Source organism: Bactrocera latifrons, unplaced genomic scaffold (assembly GCF_001853355.1).
Source record: "Bactrocera latifrons isolate USDA-ARS-PBARC rearing strain unplaced genomic scaffold, ASM185335v1 scaffold_1205, whole genome shotgun sequence".
In the NCBI taxonomy this organism is placed as follows: domain Eukaryota; kingdom Metazoa; phylum Arthropoda; class Insecta; order Diptera; family Tephritidae; genus Bactrocera; species Bactrocera latifrons.
The window spans coordinates 17,480-28,665 of record NW_017534637.1 but is presented as its reverse complement, the minus strand read 5'-3'; the positions used below and the strand labels follow the sequence as shown (position 1 = coordinate 28,665).

Below are 11,186 nucleotides of genomic sequence, written 5' to 3'. Positions count from 1 at the left end.
AGGTAAATCAGGCGAATACGATGGTTGCGGCACGATATTAATTGAAAATGTGGCGAAATTATCAAGAATAACTAATGAGAATTTAACCTAGCCACCCAATATTAAGACTTTCGAACACCCGATGGCTGACTTTCCTCATTATTATTGGTTTTACACCATAAGGTATTTCCCTGTCTTGGATTTTTGTAAGTTGCAAGAGTATGTAATGCTCGATTGCACGTGAACTTAGCCCTTTCTTACTTGTTTAAACTACGGGGTTTCCTATATAAAACCTGTAATGAAAAATTAGTACCCAAACTGTAACAATTCACAGCGGTTCTGTACTGAAAAAATTGAGAAATCTATTATTGAAACCAGTTTAATTCAGTTTGTATTATGTATCATTATATATACATCCATACTTATTAAGGTGGACCAAAAATAGTTTTTATTTGTTTTTTTTAGTCACCATGAAAATCGCATCCGACATGACAAAAAACAAGTTCTGGTAAGACCTGAGCTCTTAATATTATCGATGCTATTATCGATATTTTCGATTTCCCATTTAAATAACACAGGAAAATTTTTTTTTTGTCTAGAACATTTTTTGGCTGAGTCAACTCATTCAAAGTTAGTCGTAGTTAAAGTCCAACAGAAAATTATAAAAAATGATATGAACATTTTTCATTTTATATTACAAATTAATAGCTAACCAACATAACAAATCATATTTTTTGATTTATTTAATTTTTATTGAATTAATTTTGTTTAAATGAAACGAGGAGTTTAGAGTTTTTATACTATAAAGCCTTTTATTCAAGTTTTCTTATGGGCTGCTTACAACGAACTGAACTTAGTGGAATAACTGAAAGTATATCATAAACTGTAAAATATATGCATGGAATGGAACAATTCAAGGTTGCAATAAATAGTAATATCTATAATATAAGTTGGTAGTCTAAACTACTTCGTTGCGCCAACACCTCCCCTCGAAGTAGTGAGGCTACTTGTCATGCCTAACGCTGCTGAACATTTGCAATGTTTGACCTTGCTCAAGCTTTTCATTAAGACGTCTGCTGGCATATCTTCGGTGGGCATATATGTTAACGTGATTCTTCCGCTTTGGTGGCATTCTTTGATGAAATGATGGCGCACGTCGATATGTTTTGTACGCGAGCTGTAGCCTAAGCACTGAATTAGTTTTTGAGCGCTTTGGCTGTCGTTGAATAATGTAGTGTTCTCATACGATATGCCGAAATCTTTAAAGATGCCTTGAAGATATATAGATTCTTTCGTCGCTTCTGTAATTGCYATATATTCGGCTTCGGTGCTGGARAGCGCAACGGTGCGTTGTTTACGCGCMTCCCAACTTAMTGCTGCGCCAGCAACTATGAACGCATATCCACTATAGGATCGCCTGTCTAATATATTTGCACCCCAATCTGCATCTACCACACCATATAGGCTATTNCGCAGGTGGTAGCGCTTAGAAACTGAAAATCAGTACACTGGTGATTCACTGGTTCGAAGACCGCCGGGAGCATTTGATTTTTAAAATCTGGAACATTTTCGCCGACGTTAAATAGTTGCGCAAATGCGCAAATGCGCAATCTATCGCAACCTTTTCCGAACTCGTATAAGAAGTATAACTTCAAAAAAAAATGATTCATCCCGCCTATACAAATTCTCATCAAATAATGTTTTGCCGCAAGATTGGCAGTCCTGTAAAATCTCTTTTACTAATAAACAACAACAACTGGCGGATGTTTACAATTAATAAAAAACATTGAGATCGCAGCACGAGCACCGGGGACAACACTAACTATCTTTTTCGAGTTGTGTGAAAACGATGAATTTGCAAGAACATTGCTATATTCCGAAATACCACAATATTTCATTTGGAATCCATCATCGAAAACATTTCAACGACGAAAGCAAGGGGAGCGTGTTGACGGTTATCAAAATGTCCGTAAAACCGATGCCATAGGACGCATTTACACCATCCATCCGAACAACGCCGAATGTTTCTATTTGCGTCTGCTATTAGTCAACGTGCGCGGACCAAGATCATTTGATGATTTGAAAGCTGTTGACGGTCAGTTGTATGTGACGTATCGTGAAGCATGTCAGCGATTACATTTGTTAGAGGATGATATGCATAGGGACACCCCACTTCATGACGTATCACTCACATCTCATCCAAAACAAATACGCGTACTATTCGCCATAATAATATCTACATGCCTTCCGTCAAATCCGCAAGAACTGTGGAATAAATACAAAGACTACATGACCGAGAACTTATTAATTATGGCGCGTAATCGAGCATCGGACGCAGACTTGCTATATACATTACAAATGTATAATGATGATTTGTTATTGGTCGAAGATCTGTGCCTTACAATTGCGAATAAGGAATTACTTGACGCAACTTGGCATAACTGCGCCTAATCGTTCAGCGATTGATATGCTTCACCATGAGCTTCAACTTGAATAACAATACAATTGCAATGAACTGCGTGCTTTCATACAAGCTAACATTACCAAATAAAATGCAGAAAAATGCTTATGATAAGATTATACGAGCGGTTGACAATAACGCCGGTGAATTCTACTTTCTGGACGCGCCCGGTGGTACAGGGAAAACGTTTCTGATCTCTTTCTTGCTACTATACGGTCACAGCAGAAAATCGCGCTGGCAATTGCTTCGTCAAGCATCGCTGCTACTCTACTTGATGGCGGCCGAACAGCACATTTTGTGTTGAAATTACCGTTGAACATCCAAGTCGTTGAAACACCAACGTGTAACATATCGAGGAATTCAGCAATGGCAAAAGTTTTGCGAGGAGCTGGAATAGTTCTATGGGATGAGGGCCCAATGGCTAACAAAAAGTCATTAGAAGCATTCAATAGAACAATGCAAGATTTACGCCAAAAGCAACAACTTTTTGGCAGAGCATTAGTCTTATTATCCGGCGATTTTCGGCAAACTTTGCCAGTCATTCCTCGATCAAGTCCTGCCGACGAAATAAACGCATGTTTAAAATCGTCAGTTTTGTAGAGACATGTTCAAAGGCTGAGTCTTACCATCAACATGCGAGTCCAATTGCAAAATGATCGATCCGCAGCGGCGTTTTCGAAGCAGTTGTTGGACATTGGCGAAGGCAAAATACCAATCGATGATACCGGTTTGATCACATTGCCGAACAACTTTTGTACACTTTTACAATCGAAAGAAAAATTTATTGAAAGTGTATTTCCGAATATTGTTCAACACTATCAACGCCACGATTATTTAAATGAACGCGCAATATTGGCACCGAAAAATGTACATGTCAACGAAATCAATTTTGCCATTCAAGAAAAACTGCCAGGAGAAACTATAACATATACATCGATCGATAGCGTTTTGAATCAAGATGAAGTAGTCAATTATCCACCTGAATTCTTGAATTCTTCCCCCGGTCTGTCACCGCATCGTTTGGTCCTGAAAGTCGGTTCACTCATTATACTTCTACGAAATCTGAAACCACCAACTTTGAGTAATGGCACAAGACTTTCAGTCAAAAAATTGTGGCCAAATTTTATTCCCATGATTCCAATGGACATGCTGCTTGAATTTAAGTTGCTTGCAGTTCCCAGTACGTCTTGCCTTTGCAATGATCATCAACAAATCTCAAGGGCAAACGTTTCAAGTGTGCGGCGTCAATTTGGAAGAACCGTGCTTCTCCCACGGCCAATTGTTCGTCGCATGCTCGAGAGTGGGAACACCAAGGTGCTTATTAATTTACGCGCCAGGTGGAAAAACCAAAAATGTTGAATACCAATATGTTTTATAAATGTTTCATAAATAAGTAACAGTTTTACAACAATAAATAAAACACAAAGTAAAAACCCTTAAGAGTTTTAATCGATTTAGGTGTAGCGAAGCGCACAGGGTAACAGCTAGTTATGTATATAATATAATGTTGTCCGTCCTTTGGTAGTAACGAACATGTTCAATTTTGAATAGCAGGATACAGGAGTTAATATAAACGACAATTTTATAATTTAATATCATATATAGAAGAAAAAAATTAAATCAATTTTGAGAGTCGACAATGAGCCACGTTGCACCTTTCTTTTCTGAAGTGAACATCAGAAGATTCGATTCTTCAATTTCTGGGCAACATGCAAACACGGGGTTTCCAGGCTATTTTTCTTTTAAATTTTAAACAGAATGCATCAAAACAACCTTGAGTTTGAATAACACAACAACCTTATCTTAATACAAAGCAAATGTATCTAAGCAAACACGGACTTTGAAAAAGTAGTTTTGAGAAAAACGAGTTTAAAGTTTATCGACTAAAAAAGTGGCGAAAAAATTGCTCCATATTGTTCAAAATTGTGCTCAAAAATGTACAAAACTTATTATATATGTAAACATAACTAAAAAAAATAATATAATCTGTATTTAAAAAAACCATCAACCAGTAATAAGTAAACATACTAGTTAGTATAAAAGGAAGTAAGAACCTTATTACATGGTCTTAAGGGTATTAATAAAGAGTAAACTTTTCGGTGCAGCTCAAAAATATATTCTTTTGATATTAAATTTGATTTCGTTGTAATATTAAGTACAAGTAAATGCACAGCTTGCTCGGGTCTTATTGGTCAGTGATGGTGCGTCTGTGCTTTTCTTGTCGTTTACGCGAATTTTTGATTTTTCTTTCAAATCAGCATATGTCTAACTATTATAGTTTGGCCATAATAAGTTTTTATCATTTTAAAAAATTTATATGAATGCCACGCTATGAACGCTTTTTTATTTAGACTTTGAAATTTATCCTTATAAAAAAAAATGACTTCATATAATATTTAAGTGTGTTTCAATACCAATTACATAACTTTTTGAATTGTTCAATTTTGACATTCCATTCAAAAAATATCAGAAGATTAAAATTGTAAGTTATTTAGAAAATGTCGCATGGTCGCCGCTCAACCTGCTAGAATAGGCAGAACCATAACAGGTCAATTCGACAAGCAAAAGTTTATAGCATACGAACTGTTAAACCGATTGCTATGGCAGTTGGGAAATTCTTTATGTAGGCCTAGCTATCTTGATATTTCATTATCAAAATGACGCCGAGAAGAACAGTTTAAAGATTTGAAGAGCATGAAAAATGTTATTATAATTTATTCAAAGTACTACTGCATTTTTAATAATATATGTACAAGGTACGTTCCAAAGTAAACAGATCAGAACAGGAAAAAAACAGAACAAATGGGGTTTTCGGCAAAATCAATTTATTTTATTTAAAATAGTCTCCTTCTGCTTCAATACAGCTTTTCGCACAGTCCAAAAGCATGTCGAACATTTGTTTTATGGCCACCAGTATGTCGGTGCAAGCCTTTTGAATGACCTCTACGAGTATGTCTGCAAAACGCTTTCCTGCATGGGCAAATGCACTTTTCCGAAAAGGAAGAAGTCGCACGGTGCCATAACAGGTGAATACGGGGAGTGGTTAATGGTTAAAATGTGATTTTTGGTCAAATAATCATTCACAAGCGTCGAATCGAATGTTGGATTCTGAACAATTTTTGGTCATCTGACAACTTGTACGGAACAAACCGTGTTCACTCAGAAGCCGATAAAATAATGCTTTATAAATATTAAATTCCATTTATATGAATTTCAATGATGATTTCGGCTGATTTTTGATGAATTCTCGCACAGTTTCGATGAAATTTCCGGTGATCACGGATTTTGATTGGCCCACATGTTGATCGTCATTATGACTTTGAAAACGTTGAAATCACTCGTGCACTCTGCCACGGGATAGGCAATCATCGCCATACACTTTTTTCATCAATTGAAAGATTTCGGTAAAAGTTTTACCAATTTTAAAACAAAATTTTATGTTGGTTCTTTCGCATCGATAACACAAACATACTGATACTTATAACGCAATAACTTCACTTTCGATCCACTACGCGGCAGTCGTGTGCGGAATGAAATAAATTTTGCTAGAATATATTGTCTATACTAAATGTACAGTACTTTTCGATGTACAGTACCTCCCGGTTAAAACATTTAACCGCTTATAAGGAAATAAAATTAGGTCACAAAAAATTCTACATAAGCAGTATACAGAAAATCCCCGGTTAATGTGTTCCCGTTTAAAAGGTCTCCCGCTTACAATACTGAAAATGTGCGAGCCATTTAAAGAAATCCAAACAAAAATCCCCGGAAATAAGGAAGAAAAATCTGGGCACAGTTATTTGATTTTTTTGCGGTATGGCAATTTGTAAAAACATATCTTTGTTGATTAATGGCGGAAAATGTGAAACTTTGGCAAAAGTGTAAGTGAAATAAAGTTTATGTTTGCAAAATTTATTAGCGCTTATTTTTTTTCAGGATGGCTGGTAGCAAACGAAGGACGTTTTTCATAAAGGAGAATCTTAAAGTTATCGCTGAAAGTAAAATCATATCAAATCCTCAATTGTGTTCCAAATATGGGTGCTCCTCAACACTAAACAGAATTTTATGAAACGCAGGCGAAATTTCTAACAACTCGTCCACGCGCAAATTGTCTGCAAAAAGAATGAGACAAGGTAAAGACGCCCAGGTGGAGCAGGCGTTAATGATATGGAATATTCAACTGATGGAGCAGTTATCTCTTCAAACTTATTGCTGGAAAAGGCCAAGCAGCTTGCAGTGAAGCTAAAAAAAGAGTTTACGCTATGGCGGTTACAGAAGCGCAATGGCATTCAGCTAAGAAATGTTCACGGCGAAAAACGCTCCACTGATACGGAAAATGCAAAGATATTTCTGAGCACAACTCTTCCACATATTATGGCGAACTATGATAGGGCAAATATTTTCAATGCAGAAGAAAGTGCCTTGTTCTTTAAAGCATTGCCGCAAAAAACGCTTACACATAAGGCATAAACAGTGCAAGGGTCTTGAACTCTAAGCACCGGCTAACGCTCTTTTTTATTTGCAATGCCACAGCAGATTTCAAGGAAATCATTGTCATTGGAAAGTCAAAGAGTCCGCGATGCTTAAAAAAGTTCTGCCCTTAAAGTATTACTCTAACAAGAAAGCGTGCATGACGCAAGAGGTTTGAGGTAAAGTTTTAAATAAGTTGGATACACAAATGAGAGGACTGAATCGAAAAATCATTCAGCTGGTTGACGATGTGGCTTGTCATAAGATTTCTGACACTTTGACAAACATTAATCTTCAGCTTTTGCCGCCACATACAACTGCAATAACTCAGTATCTGAGTCAAGGAATTATCCACTGTTTTTAGGCATAATATAGGCAAAGTATTATTCGGAAACAAGTTTCTGCAATTGGACGCGGACAAACAGTGGCTGAATTTGAAAAGCATTTTAAGTGATTTATATGATTAAACATAGCTTTTGGATGGTGAGACCTATATTAATTCAAAACTGTTTCAAAAAGGTAAGTTCGTTAAAATTTCACAATGTTTGCTTATTATTCATTCATGTTTTATTCATTCGGGTTCTTTTTTAGGCAAAATTCATAACTACACCCAGCAATTTAAAGATATAAATGCTGAAGTAGAAAAAAATCGTTGAGAGCCTGGCCGATGCAAATACACAAAGCTCATTTGAAACATATATTGTATGTGATGGCGACATTGCGTGCTATGACAATTAGACAGATGAGGAATTTGTCAGTTCCATTGTTGATGCAGAAGCAGATYCACTGCGAATTGATAACGATGGGTCTGAAGATCAAGATGAGACTGAGGAAGTGCTAAAAACACCATCACTTGCAGAAGTTCTGTACTGCATTCACAGCCTCAGACCCCAATTTCCGCCAAAAAATAAATGCATTGCTGAATTAGACAGCACGGAAGGAGACATTCTCCATAATGAGATGTCTTTCCAATCTAACATAACAATTTTTTTTTTTTAAATACAATTTTTTAAGACTTCGTTTTGTGCGAAATTTTTTTAAGCATGGCCGACAAAGATCTCATTTGTTCCTTACATTTTTATGTTTTTCTGTCCACTATGTAGTGAAGAATATAAATACAAAAGTACTTTTAAAAAGTATTTAATAAATATTTACATACTCGTAGCTTAAAAAAGTAGTTGTTTCATATGTGCACTTTTACATAAGCTTCAAATTACATTTCACATAAAGCGGGATTTTCATATAAAATGTTCCAATATAAATGTTAATTCCAATCCTGCGCATTTCGCTCGGCTCTTATGCCAGAAAAATACTGTAGGTATACATATATACTTGAAATTCGTATAGCAGGTAATTCAACCCAAAATAAAAKTTTTTTTCAAAATAAACAAAGATCTTTTCAGAACTAAGCATCATTTCTTTTTAGAAATTTGTAAAATTAAACAAAGTTCCTTTCACAACTAAACATTAGTCCTTTTTAGCATTTTGTAAATATCTTTTATTAATTTTTCAGTAAATATTATATTGTAACTATTAACTATCCAAACAGCTTTCCGATTTRAGTAGTTATTATAATTTTTCAATTACATTTTTATAGATTTTAATTTAAGCGTGTGCAGCGGTTTGAAGAACAAAATATTAGAAATATACAAGCTCTCACTAGAGTGTCGAGCTCTGAGCGTTTCCAAAGCCTTCATAATCAGAGAGAAATACAACGGACAACAACGACTAGAGGTCGTATCAAATTTTAGCTAATAGTATAATAACACATCAGCTTTTAGATAAGATCCTCAGATTGATTATGCTCAACTGCTTTCCGTATAATTCGGAGCCATGGATAGATCTGSTCAAAGTGTTTTACCAAAGAATTGGCTGATGAACCGAATGGTATGTGCTGTACTACTAGAAATGTCAGCACATTTCGTACATTTTTTAAACAACATACGTCGGTACAAAATAACTTTTTTCAAATGACCTCGGAGTGAAATAAATAAGGGAAGATAATTTTATGCCTAATTTTAAAACAGAAGAATAAGTGTATCATCTAATAGGTGGCCTTCTACCATCCGCAGGCCAAAGTCCACAATTCGTGCAAATCAATTTCATTTCAGATACAGATTAGCTATCGTTACGTTGAAACATAGCTCCARTGCTAAAAATTGATTTAATAACGAACTACAAACCACTTAAAAAGCAGCAAYATAATCATTAGATGTTTTAACAAAACTTAGATCGTTATTCTCCAGATAATTTAATCACARCAAACAGTCAATAGAGTAAATTTGATGTAAGCGTTTACAGACCCAAAGAGACCCAAAAAGAAAATGGGGCGTTGTGTAGAGGTCTGGGGGTTATTTGTAATTTTATTTTGCTTGAAGGGTTCTTCGACAATGACTGCATGAGCTCTCGACTCTCAACAACAACTTGTGAACATCAACTAATATGAATTAAGAGATTGTTCGAACTCGGTTCTATATATCTCTCCGCGTGTAGTTTATACATATATCTGTCCCAATTTATTGAATATAGAAAAAATGAAAATCATGTCAATCGGTCGCTCCGTCGTTTCATAATGAAAGTATACAAAAACAACAAATAAAAAGAGAACAAACAAAAAAAAAATTAAATAAATAAATAATAAAAACAAATAAAATAAGCAACAGACACATTTTCGCTGGCTGGTTCATTGAATACTTGTTCATACTTGTTGTGTACGATTGAGCGTTGAATGAGGTAACGAGTGCATGTTTGTTTTATTCCTGTCGGTGCGTGCTGCTTAAGCATTTCTATATAAACAATGTAAAATTTATTTTATTTTCATTTGCGCTTTTGYGCACAATAGATGAGCAGTCCTTACGCCTCCTTTACACTACTCGCGGAGTTAAACGTATTTCTCAAAGCAAAACAATGTCGGAATTAACAAAGAAGAGGCGCCAATACTGTGCGGAATATATTAAATTCGGATTCATTGAAAATTCCACACCCACCCGTCGCCTTTGCGTCTTCTATGTCTAAAAACATTTTCGAATGAAGCAATGTAGCCTTCAAGACTGCAAGATCATTTGAATAAAATGCATCCAGATAAGAAAGACAAAAATGTAGCATATTTTCAAGACCTGGAGAAGAAGCATAATACTCAGCCAAGTGTAGCAAAACTATTTTCGGCGGCTGCTAAGCCAATATCTCTTTGTTAATTGCTCAAAAAGGCAACCCACATAACATCGGAAAAGAGTTCATATTGCCAGCAATAAATGAAGTAATAACTAGTGTGCTTCATAAACCGGCCGCAGATATTATCCGAAAATTTAATTCTCAGTTCAGCTCGATGAGTCCACTTCACCAACTAATGAAGCATTGTTGTTGTCTTACGTGAGGTTTATTAAAGATGAGAAAATATGTGAAGAACTATTATTTTCTAGAAATTTAGAGACCGATACAAAAGGCGAAACTATATTCAATATATTGGAAAAGTTTTGCGATGAGAAAGAGATTCCTTTGAAAAATACTATTTCAGTTGCTACGGATGGCGCTCCGGCTATGACAGGGTGCMATAAAGGCTTCATAGCATACTCTAAAGATATAATTCCATATGCCCTTGGTGTACATTGCGTTATTCATAGACAACATTYAGTTGCTAGAAACTTAAATGAAAAACTATTTCAATCACTGCAATATGTCATCAAAGCAGACAATAAAATCCGCAACAGCTCTTTGAATGATAGATTATTTCATCAGCTTTGGGTTACTAATGACGGTGATTTCAACCGTTTGTGGTTTCATACTGAAGTTCGTTGGCTATCAAGAGGTAATTGTCTGACTCGATTTTACAACTTGTTTGATTCTGTTTTAGAGTTCTTGGAAACTAAAGATACAGAATTGCAAGATAACATCATAACATCAAAGAATGATATAGTTTACATGACAGACCTGTATAAATTGTTCAACAACATGAATCTCCAACTACAAGGTGATAACCTAAATGTAATTAAAACAGAAAACGTCGTTGTTGCTTTCGCAGGCAAACTGCTTCTACACAGAGAGAATCTGGGCAGACGTGAGCTTCACAATTTTCCGAATTTATCAGTATCATGCAGTAATGACGAATTGTTTGCCTACTGCCAACATTTGGAAAACCTCCATATTGACTTCACCGAACGATACCAGRACATTTTGAACTTGGAAATACCAGACTGATTGTTGGATCCGTTTTCAAATGTTAACACACCAATGTCACCTCAGTTGGAAGAAGCACTTATAGCATTGACAATAAATGAGG

General features: G+C 35.6%; 1 protein-coding gene across 1 annotated transcript in view; it reads left to right on the top strand.

Moving 5' to 3' along the window:
• Window positions 1-3,073: 3,073 nt before the first annotated feature.
• Window positions 3,074-11,186, top strand: part of LOC108978387 (protein ZBED8-like) — a 12,740-nt gene continuing 4,627 nt past the window's right edge. The window contains 2 exon segments of the mRNA XM_018948637.1: window positions 3,074-3,521; window positions 10,221-11,125. Of these exon segments, the coding sequence (XP_018804182.1) occupies window positions 3,074-3,521; window positions 10,221-11,125 (1,353 nt within the window).